At 38.7% G+C, this 20162-nt stretch overlaps 1 protein-coding gene across 7 annotated transcripts in view; it reads left to right on the forward strand.

The window, feature by feature from the left end:
- The first annotated feature begins 10557 nt into the window (after nt 1–10557).
- TCF12 (transcription factor 12) overlaps nt 10558–20162 on the forward strand; it is a 381378-nt gene continuing 371773 nt past the window's right edge. For 5 of the 7 annotated variants that reach the window (XM_029237048.1, XM_029237049.1, XM_029237044.1 and 2 more), the window contains exons 1-3: nt 10558–10829; nt 11813–11909; nt 12833–12905. Coding sequence is in view for 5 of the 7 variants with exons in the window: in XM_029237044.1 (XP_029092877.1) it covers nt 11835–11909; nt 12833–12905 (148 nt within the window). In the remaining 2 variants the exon portion in view is untranslated. The remainder of the gene's footprint in view (nt 10830–11812; nt 11910–12832; nt 12906–20162) is intronic. The other 2 variants (XM_029237053.1, XM_029237046.1) reach the window with 1 other exon arrangement.

Below are 20162 nucleotides of genomic sequence, written 5' to 3' on the forward strand. Positions count from 1 at the left end.
GAATGGATAAAGAAGATGTGGCACATATATACAATGGAATATTACTCAGCCATAAAAAGAAACGAATTTGAGTTATTTGTAGTGAGGTGGATGGACCTAGAGTCTGTCATACGGAGTGAAGTAAGTCAGAAAGAGAAAAACAAATACCGTATGCTAACACATATATATGGAATCTAAAAAAAAAAAAAAAAAGGGTCATGAAGAACCTAGGGGCAGGATGGGAATAAAGACGCAGACCTACTAGAGAATGGACTTGACACAGGGAGGGGGAAGGGTAAGCTGTGACAAAGTGAGAGAGTGGCACTGACATATATACACTACCAAATGTAAATAGATAGCTAGTGGGAAGCAGCCATATAGCACAGGGAGATCAGCTCGGTGCTCTGTGTCCACCTAGAGCGGTGGGATAGGGAGCGTGGGAGGGAGACACAAGAGGGAGGGGATATGGGGATATATGTATATGTATAACTGATTCATTTTGTTACACAGCAGAAACAAACACACCATTGTAAAGTCATTATACTCCAATAAAGATGTTAAAAGAAAAAAAGCATTCTGTTTGGGAAAAAGGCAGATTGTATGATATCTAAATTGGAATCAGAAGTATCACATTCAAAAATTAAAGAAAACTTTTAGTACTCCAAAATGTATACCAATTGCATTTATTTGGAAGATAGTTTAATTCACTTTAACATTTTACCCAGTCGAAATATTTCCAGTCAGCCAAGTAGGGAATTTTGGGTGGTTGAGAGATTGCATCTATGTCACCTCTCATATTGTACCTCAGGATAACCTAATAGTTGATGAGAAGAAATTTCTCTTTACAGAGTATTCCAGCTAATAATCGATGTGGAAATGATAGAATATCATCATATTGTAAACTGTAATGAAATGATGCAACTAGGAAATGATCATCAATAATGGCTAACTTCACAAAAAGAGAGACAAGCAGACATTACTTGCCTCCTGTATATAACATCACTATGGAATATTCTTGCCAAAAATCAAACTAGAATTTTATCAGTCCTATATATATAAATAATAATTTGCAGAATTTACAGGTGATACAGGAACATATTAAATGACACCAGGAGAGTTACAATCAGAAAACCCGGGCTATGGAAAATCCTACAGGACAAGAAACACAGTTTTGCTTTAACAAATCAATTGAAAGAGGAGGGAGAAGCCATGGATTAACAGACTTACATATCAGACAATTCACTGTGTGGATCTTTTTTGGATCCCAGTTTAAACAAATCACCTGTAATAAAAAAAATTTGTGAAACAATTTGGGGAAATTTGATTTGAAATCACTATCTTGAAGAGATATCTGCATTCCCATGTTCATTGCAGCATTATTCACAGTATCCATCTACATTCAGTTCCATTCTGAATATTTGATATTAAAGCATTTTTATAAACATTGTAGATGTGATAAAGATATTGTCATTATAATTTTTAGAAGCATCCTATCTTTTAGATTTAAGTGCTGAACTGTTTGTGGATGAAATGATTTGATGTTTGCTTCAAATTAATATGGAGGTGAGGATGCTTGAATAATTGTTGAAGGTGGGTGGTAGGTTCAAGGGCATTCATTATACAATTCTTTCTACTTTTGTATGTTTGAAATTTTTCATAAGATAATTAGGTTTTAAAATTGTGTTTAGAGTATAATCTCAATTTTAAATTTGTAATTTAAATGCAGAGAATTAGTTCCCACTTGAGCATACGTCCTCCCCTAACCCCCACTTTCTTACCAATTACTCAATCACCTTAATGTTTTAAATAGTTCTGTAAGTTCTATGTGTACCTATCTCTAAATCAGTTCAATTCTATAGATGGAGAAAAAAAAAAAAAGGCAACACACAGATGACGTTATTGATGGGCCAGTTGCATTCTTATGTTCTGTCCTTCTGGGACCAATACTTTTTGAAATAGTCAGGAATAGAAGACAGATCTGTAGTGAAGAGACCCCTGCTTCTCTGAGAGAAGTTAACAGATCCTTTGGGGATAAGCCTATGATTTTGATCTCATTAGTATTCTGAGCTCCATTCAAGTGTGACTGACAGTCACACAAGTCAATACAGGAGCATTTTGGGAGAGCCAAGATAGAGTTTTTTTCTTATAGATTAGTGCTCCTGTTCTTACAGAGTTCATCAGAAAAACAAATCAGAGCACTTCTGATTCAACAAATGAGTGTAATGAAGCTATATTTCTAAGAAAACTGCATTATTGGGCTAGAAGAGAGATAAAATTCTAAATCGCTTGTACAAATAAAAAATGTTATTGAAGGAAATGCAAATATATTCTAGATGATTATTAACTCTTTCATTTTCACTTTCTTTAATCTTAGGTCGACTCATAGCTACAGACTAAATGCAAACTTAGAGATTTAGAAAGCAACGAATATTTATATCTTTGATGGTTTTAATCCATCAAGCATACTTCATAAAAAATAGAGTAAAATCAAGACGGAACACCATCAGACCATTAGAAATGGAGTAGAAGAGGGTAGCCAAAGACCTGGAAAAGGATATCAGTCCCATCTAGTATTTTCCTCAGGTTTCATTCCCAATTCCAGAAGAAGTAATAGATGTTTAAAATATTCAGTGGCATCCTTTTATCATGCTACTGAATATAGTTTGAAAGCTTAAGGTGATATGTTTAAAGATTAGAAACAATAAAGAAAAATCCTGCAGGCTTATAATGCAAATGAAACAGGGAAAATTGTAGTAAGATATTTTGGATTTAGAGAAGAATGTGCCAATCACCAAAACTTAATGTGCAATTGCATAAAAATGCTGTTGCAGTGAAATTAGAAATTCAACAGATGGTCTCAAAATAAAATATTTCTGCAGTATATGAGAACAATTGTTCCCTAACTCCTCTCAAATGAAAGTGTGGATAATTAAGTGCAATCTAAATCATCCAATCCAAGTCAATTCATTTTATCAAATCACCCAGGGGAATGAACTCAAGAAAAGGCAACTTTCACTGAAAACACAATTTCTCATTTAATTGATTAGACAATTACTGAGGGATTATTGGAGTTAGAGAGAAGATACAGTTATTGATAAGAAAGAGAAAATACATCCTTTACCCCTGAAGAGCTCCTAGTTGAGAGAAACTGAGAATACACACCTAAGAACTTGAGAATATTGACCATGTAGTCTCCTGATTTTTCATAAATGTTAAAATAAGCAATAAATTCACTATAATAGACTAAATTTGTCAAAGATACCAATGACTTGTAAGAAAAGATTTATAAGATCTGACATGTGGTGAGAGCTGAACTTGGTGTCACCTAGCTTCTTTTTCTGGACTTTTCACCAGGAATAACTTTTGCTTTTAGAAAGCATCTTAAAATGGTTAATTTATAGGCATTTTATTCCTTTCAGCATTGCTCTACCTTGTTCAGTACATTTCTCTAATGGTCTTTATCTATTCAAGGTAACTATACTTTAGCAGCCCACTTCGTGTTCAGCTTTATTATTCTGAGGCATTATGGGCCCCACAGGGACACCATTCTAAGGCACTGTTTCTCAAACTTTAGTGTGCATCAGAATCACAGGAAGGACTTGTTAAAAAATAGGTTGCTAGCCCCACCCTCAGAGTTTCTGAGATGGAGCTACACTCACAGAGTAGGTCTAGGATGCAGCCCAAGAATTTGCATTTCTATTTGGTTGCCAAGTGATATTTATACTACTGGTCGAGGGACCACACTTTGAGAACCACTTTCCTAAGTGATATCTATCTGCTTCTTCTCAGAAGTAAGAGAGGTGAAGTCACAAGAGGAGTTGAGGAAGCCAAAGAAGAGTTTTTTTACTCCCATGAAAATCTCAGGCCTGGCTCTGTCTGTTTCTCCTCTTTCTGGAGGCTTTTGGTATTGAGTGTCTTTTTAAGGTAGACACATGTGCTCATAATGGTATGATGGAAGTCAGGTTATATATTCAGGGAGATGTGCAGGTCACACTCACAGATTAAGGATTAGTTATTTCCAAAATAGATAACAAGATAAAAAGTAGGAACTGAGATGGATCTAGAGATTGTCTTACTGAGTGAAGTAAGTCAGACAGAGAAGGACAAATATATGATATCACTTATATGTGGAATCTTAAAACAATGGTACAAATGAAGCTATTTACAAAACAGAAATAGAGTCATAGATGTAGAAAACAAACTTATGGTTACTAAGGGGGAAAAGGGGGGGATAAATTGGGAGACTGGGATTGACATATACACACTACTGTATATAAAATAGATAACTAATAAGAACCTACTGTATAGCACAGGGAACTCTACTCAATTCTCTGTAATGACTTATATGGGAATAGAATCTTAAAAAGAGTGGATATATGTATATATATAACTGATTAACTTTGCTGTACAGCAGAAACTAATACAACATGGTAAATCAACTATACTTCAATAAAAATTAATTAAAAAAAAACAGGAACAGAGAATCCATACCATATTAAAGCACATGTAATTAGTGCCTTCTCACTCCAACAAAGGAAAACTTCTACGCACTAAAAACCCAAGTACTAGAGGGCTGGTAAGTGATCAGAACAGGGACGGATGGCACTTCTTAAAATAATTGTTAGGAGTGTTATCAACTCCAGACACCAGGTTGCCTTTCCAGGTGATAAAGAATGTGCTTATCGCTGAGAGTAACAAGATTCTTATAAAATGTCAACCTTTAAACTCCTGATTATCCTCATTTTCTTTCATCTCCCACTTTTTTTTGTTGATAATTGAACACAAGTTCTTTAATACAGTGAATTGGGACTTCCCTTGTGGTGCAGTGGTTAGGAATCCGCCTGACAATTCAGGGGACACCGGTTCTAGCCCTGGTCCAGGAAGATCCCACGTGCTGTGGAGCAACTAAGCCCGTGTGCCACAACTACTAAGCCTGCGCTCTAGAGCCCACGAGCTGCAACTACTGAGCCTGCGTGCCACAACTACTGAAGCCTGCGAGCCTACAGCCCCTGCTCTGCAACAAGAGAAGCCACCACAATGAGAAGCCCACGCACCGCAACGAAGAGTAGCCCCCCACTCGCTGCAACTAGAGAAAGCCTGTGTGCAGCAACGAACACCCAACGCAGCCAAAAATAAATAAATTTTTTAAAAAAGGGCTCTGCATATCAATAAAGAAAAGACTAACAATCAAATGACAAAATGGCAGCTCCAACCGTAGCTTGTTTCCTTGAGCAGGTGCCTAGGTCACAAGTCTGTGTCCTGGCTGCAAAGGGTCTTCAGAATTTTGGGCTCTAACTTACATGTTAGGAAGGCAGGAGTTATATCACGGGAACGTTCTTTAATACAGAAAGTCTGTTTAAAAGATGGTAGACGTTCATGACTATGACAAATATCCACTACCATTCTTTTGCACGTTCTATTATAATGGTGGTCACCACCTGGTCAAGGAAATTATGGATGCAAATTTAATTTCCATTTTCAAAAGCCCAGCTACTTAATTACTTAAACATTCAGTTGCTATTTTCAAGACTAAAGTGTCTTCTGTCATTCATTTATTCTTTCAGTTTTTCATAAGCCCCCAAAATATTTACTATGCACATACTATCCACATTGGCATTGTCTTCTAGGTGCTTGGAATACACTAATGAACCATACAGAAAAAAATTTCTGCCCCATGGAGCTTACATTCTAGTGAGATGTCTTCAGTCGTTGTTGGTACTCCACATCAGTTTTCAAACTTTTATTCCAAACAAGGACAGGTTAAACGGATGGAGCAAAATAAGTAGTCCAGTGTTTGTCAGCTTTTCTAAGACAGTTCTATTAGTTGGCTTAGTTCCTAGGCACCTGCCTCTTCAAATACATAGCAAAGATATTTTAAAATCTGGTAAAAATATTTTAAAATTTGATATATTAAAAAATACTGGGAATTCCCTGGCGGTCCAGTAGTTAGGACTCTGAGCTTCCATTGTAGGGGGCCTGGGTCTGATCCCTGGTCAGGGAACTAGAAACCTGCAAGCCGTGTGGCGCAGCCAAAACAAACAAAGAAAAAACCAAAAAGGTGTTTGTTGTTTGGATGCTTACCTCATTGCAAGTGAATAACTGAGATCAGACTACCAGAAATATGTATATTAAATTTGACTATTCAAAAGAGAATATAATAATTAGAGGATTCTTTGCTTGCCAAAAGTTAATAATATTTTAAAAATTCTTTAGAGATGCTGAGAAAAGAGAGCAAAACCTGTATGTGTATTATTTGCAGGTGAGGCCACTGTGTGTTCTATCTGGGACCCAGCTGGGTGTATCTCTATCCCTAAGTCACATTGACATATAGAGTTCTTTTAAAAAATACTTCCAAACCATTATTTCATTTAGCAATTTTCTTTCTTCAGAATGTTTGAAGGCCTTGTTCCATTGCCCGCTAGCTTCTAGTGTTGTTGAACAATGGATGACATTTTGATTCTTAATTCTTTGTGTTTGTCCTGTTTTGTACTCTCTTTGAAAGCTTGAAGATCTTATCTTCGTCTGTGTTATGCTCAAATCTCCTGATCACATGCTTTGTTATAGATCTATTTTTATCTGTTTTGGTGGGCACTTCGTGAACCCATTTAATTTGGTAACTCATTTACTTCAGTTCTGGGAATTTTTCTTAGATTATTTCATTGATGACTTTCATCATTTTCCCACCTTATCTCTCTTTTTGGAGCCATTATTATTTGGATTTTGTACTTCCTGAACTGGTCCCCTCTGCTTTCTAATAGATTTCCTTAACTTCCTCTTCCAAAGCATTTATCAATTTTCTCCCCATTTATACTCTCCCGTTTTCAATTCTAAATGCTCTAAATGTCTCACATGATAGTGGCTTCTCTCAAATGTCTGATAACCAATCCTTGGTTGTCTGCTCATATTTAAGAACAGGACAATACAATGCTGATTGGAAACTCTGAGTGACTGGGTGGGGGGTTTCTCAGCTATAAACGTCTCTATAGAATTATTTGTTTGGGTTAATAGGTGGGGAACCTCCCATGTTAATATCTTCAGATCTTTCATCTTGGGTTGATCAGGTTCCACATAGAAGGATCTTCTAATCTCCTCCTTGGAAGTTGAAAGTCTGGCTGCTGGAATCTGGGAGCCAAGTTGGTAAAGATATCTGGGAGCCTCAGCAACCAATATACAAATGTTCACTTAATCCCCCTACCCTCTAGAGATCTCCTGCTTTACCTTCTGCAGAGAAGTTTGCAGTAAAGCCATTTGATGGCTTAAATAATAAATGACACTAGCAAGGAGAATACTCTTTTTACCTATGAAAAGAGAGGAAAGGCGAAATCCATACCAGGAAATCCCCCAAAGGTGAGGGATTCTTGCTAGCTGATCAAAGAGAATGAGGAGGGGATCATTGATGACTAGCAGAATCTGGCTTATGATAAAAGTGGAAAATCTTGGCTTTTAATTCATCTTTGATGTGAGTGCCATGAACTGAAGGTAATACTTCTTATTAAACTAATTGTTACATAAAATTGTTCCCTTTAGTCCCAAGGGGACAGTTATGGGAAAGAAAGCACAGACTCCTAGCTGCTCTCCTACAGAGCAGGGAGCTACAAGGGAGTCTATTAGCCATTAACCTTGGTTCTAAGGGGAAAATGTTAGGAAGCCAGTCACTCCATCTAGATAGCAACTTGCCCCTTGACTTGATTGGCTCTATTCTCTCTCCTCCTCCTTTTCCTTCTCTGAGCTTTCTAGAATTCTTGCCTTCTGAATGAGAGGCCAAGTTCAAGTCATTCTCCCAAGGGAGCAAACTGTATTGTTTTGGCTGCTTTTTCTTTTGACTGTAAAGGTTTCTTTGGGCATTTCAGGGCTCCCTGATAAAATTGTGTATGTGTGTTTTCGAGTATAGAGTGGCAGGGTGGGTTTGATATTTTCTGTTCCTAAACAGCATTTAGCACCATGCCTTGCATGTAAGAAGCGTTCATTAAATATATTTCAATATTGATTTATTGATATTAACTTATACTATAGCAACAGTACTATTAATTATCATTGAATTTGTGTTACTGTTTCTCTCTGAGCTTTTTAATAAAGCTTTCTGGCTCTATCTGGCAAGGTCAGCAAAAGCCCAGAAATTACTTACAAATGACACAACTCCAGTTTTTATATTATTTTTGTCTTCCATACATGTCCAGAGTATTATAGAAAATCCATTGGTGGGGAAAATATTCCCCTATTAAAAATGATACATGAAAAGACTGTATTACAGGATAAGAAATATATTCATGTTTAATGCCAAATGACTGATAGATTTAATTCCAGCCTCCCTTTTTTGAGTGTGTACTATACACCTGGCACTATGCTAGGGGCACAGTACAGACAGATGCATAGCAGCCCCATCCCTCAAGGAGTGTTTAATCTAATGAGGAAAATAAAGTATATAACAATATGGGCTGTAATAGAAATGAAAAACTTCAGTCAGTCCCTCAAAGGAGTGAGGGAGTCCCCATGACCGAGGGTTTGAGCAGACAGTAATTTCTTCCTCTAAATTAGTTGTATGAGAAGGATGAGAAGAAACTGGCTCTCCTTTTGTCTTGAGATGGGATTATATGCCTTCTCCTTTCCCCATGATTTCTCTTCAGTTTTACCACTGAGAATCTTTCTACTGGTATGGGGTCTTAAAAGTTCTACTCAGACTTTTCATCTTGATGTTTAGGTCTTTGCTACAAAAAATAGCCATTGGGCCTATATCGCTTAGAACACATTAGATTACAAACAGCAGAATACTCTAATCCTGTTGGTTCCATCAATGACGGTAGTCCTGGGTTCAGAAGCTGTGATCAGAGACTCAAAAACATCACCAAAGCATATCTTTTTCTGCCTATGCTTTCTCCATGTCTGCTTTATTTTCACCTGGCTGGACCTGGTGGTTGGAAGATGGCTGCCCAAAGTCCAGAGGTTCCTTGATTTTTTTTTTTTTTTTCTGTAAAATATGCTGGTGATATTCCTTCACATTTTTTCATTGTTTTTATGCTCCTGGATTTCTTGAGTACGTGCAGAAAGAGGAAGTTGCCTCTGAAGCTCTTGGAATATGGAAAAAAAATAAACAAAAACTTTCCCCGAAGCCCCCAGCATTGGCCCAAATTGTGTCATGCACAGTGCCAACCAGTAACTGTAGCACGGAATGGGACTGTGCTGCTTCATTTAGGTTGGAATTTTGCTCATTTGCTTGGAATGGAACCGCATTCTCCAGTATGCAGCCAGGCCAGGGATGTGATGCTAAGAAAGGGGGTTGGTGTTTACCTAGATAAGGGGTAGTAGATACAGGGAAGGTTACCACAGGATCTGGCCAGGTGCAGGGTGTAGCTGTTGAGAATGTAATGGAAACCCTTACCCCCAAGCTACAATTGCCTTCTTCCGCTGGACAGCTCTGTTTGTAATAAAGTACAGTTATTGCATATTTGCAGCTAAGTCTATCTCCTTGTTTCCATGCAAATCTGGGCTCCAATGCCTCCTTCTTGCCAGGTTGTTGCCCTCAAGGCGTTGGCTGCATTTTTCAATTTGTTACTTTGGATATGACTTCTTTCCTTACAGTGTTTCTTCCGCCTGGGGCTTACTGGTCTTTACTGCATTCACTGACCCAAAAGAGTCAACACATTGGCTGCTATTGGAGAAAACCTTACTTTGACGTCTGAATAGAATGAAATTGAGGTTTAGTTATTTTGTCGTCTTCTTACTCCGTTTGGGGTTCTTCAGGCCAAGTTCAGTACTTGCGCCAAGACTGCGACTTTGCGACAGAACCTCTCTGGGCTGTCTCTGTAAAATGAAAGGACTGGCTTGATCCATTTACAAGAACTCGTCCTGCTGTGCGATTTGGTGGCCTCTTTTGGGATTCGGATGGGAAGAGAGGATTGTAGTCGTGGACGCTTGAGTGAGTGGAGTGTTTGGGAACCTGAAGCCCACGTTGCTTTGTGTGGTTTGAGGAAGGTTTTGCCTCTTCTGCATTCCGCTCAGCAACGAATTTGACCAACCATACCTACTCCAAAAGCCGACCGAGGTGGCCGGTCTCCTTCCCCACACACGCATCTTCCAAGCCGAGCCCTACGCAGCCTCCCAGGGCCGGAGCCTTCGGGCCAGGCCGAGTGTGGCATCCGGCGTCCAGCGCGGCTTGCTCGGGAACGGAAGCCTTTCAGGGCTCTGCGGCCTCGGGCTGGGGGGCCTGGTCAGCGGATCCAGATGAGCCCGCTGAAGCGTCTCCGCCGCTCCGCTTCGGGGCGGGAAGCCGGAGCAGGACGAGCCCGGGGAGGCGCCACGGTGCCCGCCTACCCTCTCCCGGGGGCCCGACCAGGCGTCCTCCCGGGCGGCCTGGCCCTGCCTCGCTGGGTGTCTGCCCGTGCCTCCCACCCCTCCCCAGCAGCTCCGACTCCGTCCCGCCTCACCCCACCGCGGGCTTTGTCCGCCAGCCGCGCGCCGGCCCCTCCCCGTTCCCGCAGGCTCCTCCCCGCCCCCTCGGCTGGCCCCACTTCCTCGGCGCAGGCGGCAGGAGCGGGCGGGGGACGAAGGGGTTAATCCGGGGCTCTTCCCGGCGCGGAGGGATCCAGAACCGAGCCGAGCGCGGTGCTGAGGCCGCCTCAGCGAAAAAAATGTCCGCCTGAGGAGACCCACAAGTTCTATCTGGGGGGACCGCCAGCCCGCCCCGGGAGGAAGGGGCGGCCAGGCCTGAGAGCCGCCTCCCCCGCCCGGATCCGAAAGCTCGCGCGGGGGAAAGTGAGACGAACCGCCGGGCCGTGCAAGGGGAAGTCCGAGCCCGCTCTCCCGGCCAAAGTGAACTTTAATCGGGGTGGTTGGATGCGGAGACGGGGCGGCAGGTAATTGCGGGCCGGCAAGCGGGAGGGGGACGCCGTGTTGGGGCTGGGGACTGCGGAGCGGCGCCGCGTCCCTGGCGGAGCGGAGGCGCCCCCGGCCCGCGCCCCAACTCCGCGCCCCTTTGTACAGAGGCGAACTCGGGGTCCCCTCCAAGTTGGGGAGCGGAGTGGGGGCGGAGGTGAAGAGTCGCGGGCGGCCAGGCCCGCGGGCGGCGCGCTCGGCCTGCGCGCCCCGCTCAGCGCTCGGCTGGGGTTCCGGGGCGCGCGGGAGAGCGGGTTCCTCGGCTGCCGAGCCAGGCTCATTGTTAGGCAGGTCCGGGGCCGGCCGGCCGCGGGCAGGGCAGCAAAAGTGGGAGGAGGCCGAGCCGGGGGAGGAGGACGCCGGGCAAGAGCGGGGCTAGTTGTCGGTGTTTCTGTTTTCCTTTTAAAAACGCCCCTCCGACGCGCGGGGGGGGTGTGCTTTCCGACCCCCGGGGCCCGCGGGGGACATCCGGGCGGCGGCGGCGGCCGCAGACGCGGGCCTGCGAGCGGCGCGTTCCCTGCAACTTGTCAGTTCTATTGTTGCCGAGCCAGAGAGTCACTTCGCTACTCTCCTCGCCGCCGCTCCGCTCGCTGGATGCCCAATCGCCCCTCATCCCCGCCCCTCGAGACCCCCGCCCCGGCCGGGCCCCGCGCGTCCGGCACCCCGCGACTGCGCGGGGTAGGGGGCGCCGGGGAGGGGGCAGGGACGGGCTCGGAAACTTGCGGGAGAGGCGGCGAGTTGCGGGAGCCGCCGCGTAGCTCCCGGGCCGGGCCGAGAAACGCGTGGATTCACGGACCCGGCGCGGGCACCGGGCTGTCCTGCCCCCTGCCCGCGCGGCGGTGGGAAACGAGTAGGATATTGGAAGGCAGCCCGGCGTTTTTCCTCTTCTTCTACGCCCCTCTCCATTCCCGTACACACTTTGGGCCTCGGTGGTCTCTCGCTGAGCCTCTTTCCTCTGTCTTAGGACCTGCTAGAAGTGGCCGAAGATGAATCCCCAGCAGCAGCGCATGGCTGCTATAGGGACCGATAAGGAGCTGAGCGACCTGCTGGACTTCAGTGCGGTATGAGAGCTTTCTGCGGCATCTTGGGGTTCCGCTGAGGTTTACAGAAAAAGAAAGAAAGGGGGGAGAGCGACGTGGAGACTAAGCAGCGTGAACTCCATCTGCTCTGAGCAGTAGTTCTCAGGGCTGGAGTCCAGCTCCCCCAAGTTGGACACCTGAACTTTGATGTAATGTCTAGACTTGCAGATTTAAAACTTTAATGCCAGAGGGGTCATTTGATTTAGCCAGTTAAAAGGAGAACAGCGTAATCTTGAGCTTTGGTTCAGTCATCCTCTGACCCTGATGATTATTAGGGATTTTGAACTTCATATGAAAAAAAATTGTTTTTTCTTCAACACTCCTAACCATTTCCCTTTTCAAGATGTATAGTTTATGGTACCTGAAAGATGTCAGTTACAGGAAAGCTAGTGAAGGGCTAGGATTCCCAGCCTTTTGGGTTGAACCATTTTAATATAAATATATATGTACTTATACATGTGTATATGTGTGTGAACATATGCATATACAAGAAGTACATATGTGTATGTACATTTAAAATTTTCTTAACATGGGAAATAATTGAGTGACTTAAAAATATCAGCTGGCCCCACTGCGCTTATTTCTAATGCGTTGAATTCCTTTATTAACTGCTGGTACAAAGCGAAGATCATTGACAGAAACTTACCACTTAAACTTAATAATCTTAGAATCTCTCATGTAACTGACTGGGTTTTCAGAACAGAAAATAGCCAGTATTTCCAAATAGTGTGAGGAAATAATATCACTAAATGTATTTGCTTTTCTGGGTATGAATGTATATATCCAATTTTATTTTAACTTCCCTCTGAAATACAGCAACTAATTGATGACTCTTGGTGGACTTTTGTTTGCAAGGAATCTAGAAGAATTTCACAACTAACAGATGCGTTTGGATTATTTTGCAGATGTTTTCCCCACCTGTTAATAGTGGGAAAACCAGACCAACGACACTGGGAAGCAGTCAGTTCAGCGGATCAGGTAAGATCATGTCTAAAATCAGAAACTCATATTTTGGTGTTGTGATGTCTAGTTAAAACTATAAACAAAAACAAACAAGCCCCAAATGTGGGCTGTTCCTTTAAGGATCCATTGACATTTCTTCAAGAATTTCAATGTGAATTTAAAATTTGTTCTCTTTTCTCTGAATTTTTAAATAGAAAATTATCTTGTTTGAGTGCAAGGGATTATAGCATGCCTCTGTATTTAGAAAAGTACCAGAAGAAAATGCTCTTTGGTCCACGTGTAGTATTTTTTTTTAAATTGTTTATTTAAATATTTGTATTTTAAAAATTTTCTAAATTTTAGCCCATTAATGTTATTAAGCTTTTGGATTCTAAAGAATTGGTAAAATAATGTTATTTAAAATATGTATATGAAAAGTGGAATTGAGTCAAGCAGTAATTAGTAACACTTATTTTAAAAGATGGCTATTCCTTTTGGAAGTCTTCAGGAAATTAACAATTTTGTGCACAGTTATTTGAAATGTTACAAATAAATGAATAGAAAGTTAGATGTATTTTCAAATAACACAGATGATTGAATTCTGTCCTACGTTCATGTTACATTAGGATGTTTAGAGTAAGTTAAATTAGATTCCTAGTTCTACACTAGTGCTTTCGTCCTCAAATTTACTTTCTGTATATTTATAACTACTCTACTCCATTATTAACATTTATCCCATATTTCTTAAGTGTGCATTTTTGGTTTTTCTTACTTAGTTATACTCATGATTTTTAAAAAATAGATGTTCCAGAAGCAAGGTCCATTCTAGTGTACAAAAGCTATCATTTTCTGTTTAACTTAGATTTATTCCTTAGTGCTGGAAGAGGTAAAAAAAAACCAAAAACAAAAGCCAAGACAGCAACATAAGAAAACCAGCTGTCAAATCTCTAGGCTGAAACTCAGTAATTCCTCTTTGACCGGTGCTTTTTTATTTCCCCTAGTAAAATGATAGTTGACTTCTTAAGATACTGTGGGACCAAAACATCAGAAAAGAAGGTTAATTTCATAACCAATTTAACTCTTTATACCACTTTACATTAAAACAAGTTTCTATTTAAAAATCATACACTACTTTAATTTACTAAAATTCATTTTTAATGATGAAATTACAACTTAAGGGGAAAATATAGCATGTTGTTTAACATCTCAAATAAAAACATTTTGAATTTTAAATATCCTAAAGACTAATATTATCCTTAATCAAAAGGATATCATAAAATGTCAGCCAAACCCCAGCTCTTCTCCCACCTCTATCCATTTATTGGTAGTGGTTTGAAAATCATCGCTTTTTTGGGTTGAGGAGAGAAAATTATTAGTTAATATAGAAGAAGGCTGTATTCTCTTTCTTTACTACTGTTTTGAGTACATGTCAATTTTTGCAACTGTTACATTCTCAGGAACTTTCAAATTTTCTTTGTCTAATACATAGTAGATGCTTAGTATATTTCATTAAATGAATAGTGATATTGCTGTTTCAGACTGTTAGCTCTGACTTGAATTGTAGAAAATATATTTAACTGACATTCATTGATATCAAGGACATGAACTTCAGAAACTGGCTATTAGAAACACTTTCTGTTTTTAGAATAAGGGCAAATATATATTTTTTACTTTTTAAAATTAAGGTATGATATATGTAGTCTAAAATTTAAAAAAAGTTCAGTGAACTCTAGCATGACATTGGAACAGTTGTGGGTCCTTCTTTCTGTAGCATGCATTATACAAAGAAAAAAATTATTTTTCTACATTGTAGAAGTGTTCATAATATTTGATTCTTTAGAGCAGGAAATTTTTAGCTTTAAAACTGTTAGGTTTTTTTATCTGTTGAAAATTTGAACTTAAATATTTATCTTTATCTATGTGGTTTGTTTTAAATTTCAGGAAAAAATTGTAATTAAAAAAAGCTATGACCTCTAATAATCAGTGAATGGATTTAGCTTTGGGGGGAAGGGAAAATAGCAAAGCAGTCATTTTATATGAAAGTATACTGGTAGATATGGTCCTATAGCCATTTCTTATCTTAAAGGAAATGTCTAAAAGAGGTTGGTATGGCAATATTGTTTTATTTGTATATTTTATTGACACTTTAATAATCTTCTGATCTCATGTTAAAGGATATGTAATATGTCCTAATGCCTGATTATTTGCAGTGTATAAGGAGCTAAAGATCTGACTTTCCTTCTGAAGAGGTGACTTAAAGATTAGACTTACCTTGTTTTTGAAGTAACATTTGCAAAATCCCAAGCCTTTTGCCTCATGAAAACTACAGTTGTGTGTATAATTTTCTTTATTGATTGTCCTTTTTGAGGATGACTTAATTTCAGTGTATATGCTATAGTACGTGATGTTATTTTTAAATCTTATTCCTAAAGCGATATATAACTTGTAAGATAGCCGACACTTCATCAAAAGTCTCAATGGAAAAGGCTAATATGTATTTTCTGTTACTTATTTTTCTTGAGGAATTTTTATAGTCATATTTTTTCATCAGGGGTGTTAATTTTCTTTGCATTATGATACAACTGTGAATTTGTCTGTTTGGTATGCTAGAAGCTGTGAGGTATTCTTATGGTGACCTTGAGACAGGGGTTTCTCTCTGTGGGAGTTAAAGGTGAGGCACTTTTGTAGGACAGTGTATAGGAGGAAAGCTTGTTGAAAGGATTGACAAAGTGGAAATAGTTCTGGTGTTTAAATCCACTGTCCCCTCCAGCTTCAGGGATTGAGTATGGAGAACTAAATTGTGATATTGGATTTAATTTTTCGTAGTTTAAGTGTTTATATGATATCTGAAAAATTTCCTTTGTTAGTTTTTGAATCCAAGTAACAAGAGATGTTGGAAGGGAGTGGGATAAATTTGTTTAGTAAGCCATCTATATATATTGAGTCTGTCTCTTATATTTCTATCTAGAGAGTTATTTTAACAAGCAAGTAAAGCTTTTACTTTTCCTTGTTCAAATCAGACTTTTGTAACACTATAGATTTCTTCTTGCTCAAGATTTTTGGAAAGAATTATAAGAACTATTTTCTAGCTCTTAATTTTTAAAAGGAGTACAGTTTTTCATTTGGGAGGTATTTTCATATGCACATTTGGGATTTTTGAAAATATTGAATTTTCAAAAAATTTTATGGGAGGCCAGAAAAATGAATTCTCATTAAATTACTCTTCAATATTTTTTAAATTAAACTTTTTGTTTTGAGATAATGGTAGATTCATATGCAGTTGTAAGAAACAATACAGAGATCCCACTTTTACTTTAACGTGTTTCCTGCAACAGTAACATCTTGTAAAACTGTGGTACAATATCACAACTAGGTTATTGACAGTGTTATACTCAAGATACAGAAACAGTTCCATCATCACAAGGATTCCTGGTGTTTCCCTATTATAACTGTATCTACTTCTCAAGTAATTTTTTAAAAAAAGGGAATGATTAGTAAATACCTACTCACTCAATTAAAATGGAGTAAGCTTTTCAAATTGCTAAAGCATTATTTGAAATATCAAGGAAGAGAACACCAAAATTTTACCAATGTGTTTTTTAACTGAAGTGTAATATAAGTAGGAATGGTAATTTTAAATAGAGGGGAAACTAGATTTAGCTTTTTCACTTAAAGTATTGTAAAGTTATGAGTAGGATGTGTTTCATATGTGTACCTATCAGTGTTGAAGTTTGTTAACTATAGTGTATAGTAATATATACTCAAATTTAGTACTGTTATTTGGGTAACTGAACCATATTAGACATTTACTTCTGGTGAGCTGTAGTGATGAATTAGAGTAACTGCAGAGTCAGCAGGCATATGAGGAAAAATATAATATTTTAGGATAAATATGGTCTACTGTTAAGTGGCTCATTTAATGTAAAAGTTAAGTAGCAAAGGTGTCTTTTAGAGAAAACCTGTATATGAAAATACATTCTTGGAAAACAAAAATTAGAGACAAGATTATAACCATGAGTATTGTGTGCTTTTCGGAGTAGTTCCTATAGTGCTCTTTTAAGTAGTCATGGCTTAGAATGGATTTGAAAACCAGTTTGATTAGGTCACAGTATTTTAGAGACTTGTTTATTATATACAGTGAGCCATACCTTTAATTAATTATTATTTCCATCTGTTTTCGTTAACAATTTAAACATTTAAAATCATTTTCTTGGATAAGAAGATAAAGATGAAGATACTCAACTTTAAATATAAACACAATTGTTTTCACATTTTAGATTTAATGGGCCTATTTATGATAATCTCTTATTAAAGCCAAATAGTCTTTTTTTGTTCTTGAACAGTTGATACTCACGTCTGGAATGTCACTGCCTGCTTAGTGTTGTCAAAGACTTGGATAACTCTTGCCACAAGAGAGTAAAATAACACTATTAGAAAAGGTCTCCTGGGGAAAAAAAAGGAGTTTCTGGACAGTGTGTGGGATATCTTTTTAAAAAAAGTATTTAATAGGACTGCTTTTGGGTATTGCTTGAATATGTTTTTTTGGATGGGAATGTTGAAATTACAAATCTAATGCTTTTGTGCTTAGGGAATAAAATGAAAAGAAGACAGACATTTAAATATATTAGTTCAAAAGACTTTCTGCTTTGTTAAATAGTTGAGCCATATTTATTTTAGATTTATCAGTTAACCACATATTTATTTAGTATTTACTTTGTGCTGGTTGCTATTCTACTAGCTTTTGGGAAGGTGGCAAATGGAGAAGGACATAGACCAAAAAAAGTGGAGGCATTTCATTATCTAGACAGGAAGATAAAATGTAAAAATGTGAGGTAAACTTCTATAACATAAAAAATGTCAACAACTGCACATTAATATAGGTTAAATTGAGTCCATAAGAGTAAGAATGTGCTGAGGAGTGAGGGAACTGGCTTAAGGAAAACTCAAAAATGTTGAATTTAAAGTTGACTTTTAAAGGAGATATGAAAAATGAATTAGGGAAGAGAAGAACTGTTCTCCCAGTTGTGGAATAGCATGAAAAGAGACCCGGAAATGGAAGGCTTACTCCAAGGGCCTGTATGTACACAGTTCAGGGAAAGAGAAACTGATTTTCATTGATTATCACTCCTGCACTCCTTGAGTAGCTCATATTTTATATACTGTTATCTGGAGCCAGACTGCATGGGTTCAAATCTAATCATTGCCATTTATTAGCTGGTGACCTTGGGTATGTATCTTAACCTCTCTGTGCTTCTATTTCTTAATCTGTAAAATAGGACTAATAATACTAGCCATCCTCATAGAGTCGTTATGAATGTTAACTGAGTTAATACAAGTAAAGCTCCAGGAACAGTATCTGGCACAGAGTGAACTGTGGTGGAGTGAATTGTTAGTGGTGAGGCAATAGAATAAGGAAAGCATTTACTTATTCAGGAGGCTATTGTGCTAATCTAGGGATGAGCTGGTGAAGGTTTGGACTTGGTATTAGTATAGGCAGTAGGAAGGGAAAATAGGAAGTAAGAAGGAAAAATACCAGAAGAAAAGGATTGACAGAATTTGAAGGACTGATTTCTATAGGTAAGAGAAATTACTTTTGCAGTTCTGGCATAATTGGAGGGTAGTAGTGCTGGAGAAAAAAATATATATAAAGATGCTGGTATGTTTTGAGCATTTTAAATTTCACATGACTTGGGACTCTTGGCTAACTTGGGGATTTATGAGAGAAGAGTGCTGCAAGATGAGTTAAAATTTTTGGTTAAAAAAACTCTTTTCTGCCTGTAAAATTAATACATAATCATCATTGAAAAGAAAATTGGAGAACAGAAAAAGCAACAAGGGAAAAAAGACACCGGTTATTTTACTATACAGAGAAAATTGTTACATTTTGATTTATTTCGTCTTTTTTTCCTGTTCTGTGTTTGCAAAGTTGAGAGCTTACTGATAGTTTCATTTCAAGTCCTGCTTTTTTATTTCACTTGATGTTATGAGCATTTTCTCATGTTCTTAAAGGTTCTTCATAAGCTCTATTTAAAATTATTGTATGGTATTATTACATGGGATGAATATAGCATAACTTATCAAATCAGTTATCTTACTGCTTGACGTTTAGAGATTTTGTTCGTTGATTTGCGTTTTGTTATTATAAAAAATATGATAGTGAATACCTTTTTGTACATGCATATATTTTTATCTATACTTCAATTTCCTTTGGATAGGAGATGTAGATTTGGGTTTTTGTTCCTACAAGTTATAATTAAAACTAAGTGAGTGAATGAATACCCTTAGGGAAATGAATTCAGAGGGAGATAAATGATCAGGTCAAGAATTGATGTTAATGGTGGAGTTAGATGTATAGAATTAGCGACTTTGGTTGATTATTTAATGTAAAAATACAAATTTTTATTAGTTTATGGATGGAGTGTTTGATGACATTTGGTGCAGATTTGTATTTGTATGTACTTTGGTTGTCTGTTGACTGGAGGGAATTCCTGTCATTCTTTGACCTGTGCTTATTGAAATGGAGTGGAATCTAGTTGGAGTCTATCAGTGAGAGAGCCCTTGAATTCTTGACTTTTTGTAAGAGAGGTAGTATAGTGCAGTGGGAAGAATTGGGTTCAGGAGCCAGATGACTAGATTGGAACAGTGCTTTGCAACTTATTAGCTGGGTGGCCCTAGGCAAGTCATTTAAATGATCTCAGCATACTTTTTTCCTTTATGAAGAGTGGATAATAATGCTTACCTTCAGAATCCTTATGAGGATCAAATAAGATTATCTTTATATATTGCCTGCTACACTGTAGATTCAAAAATTGTAGCTGCCTATGGCACCCTCTTAAGTAATACTAATGTAATATTATTATTAATAGTAATAATTATAACCAGTATTATAGCCAATGTTTATTGAACTATTATCATATGCTAGGTGCTTTGCTAAGCTATTTATAGGCATTACCTCATTTTACTTTAGATAAAATGATGTGATGTTTTATGGCGGTGGGGAGGGTGAGGAAATGCCCCCCAAGGGCAACATGTCAGAGTTGCTTTCTAGTGCCAAAATCAGGCTGAAGAATAGTTTTGAGAGGTCATTAGGTACCTAATAACCTTACCTTTATTTTTTGTAGCTCATTTCTTCTTAATACTATTATTTTGTGGACTACATATTGTATAGTGCAGAATGATAAACAGAAATGTGTACACCTTTTGAAAACCTCTTTCATGTTTAGGCATCGCCACTTGGATGTAGGGTTTTCTTTATATTGCTCTCTATCTGCTTGAAAATTTTCCTTTCTAGAA

The sequence above is a fragment of the Monodon monoceros genome, unplaced genomic scaffold (genome assembly GCF_005190385.1).
Source record: "Monodon monoceros isolate NGI ecotype Baffin Bay Population unplaced genomic scaffold, NGI_Narwhal_1 Super_Scaffold_21, whole genome shotgun sequence".
Lineage (NCBI taxonomy): Eukaryota > Metazoa > Chordata > Mammalia > Artiodactyla > Monodontidae > Monodon > Monodon monoceros.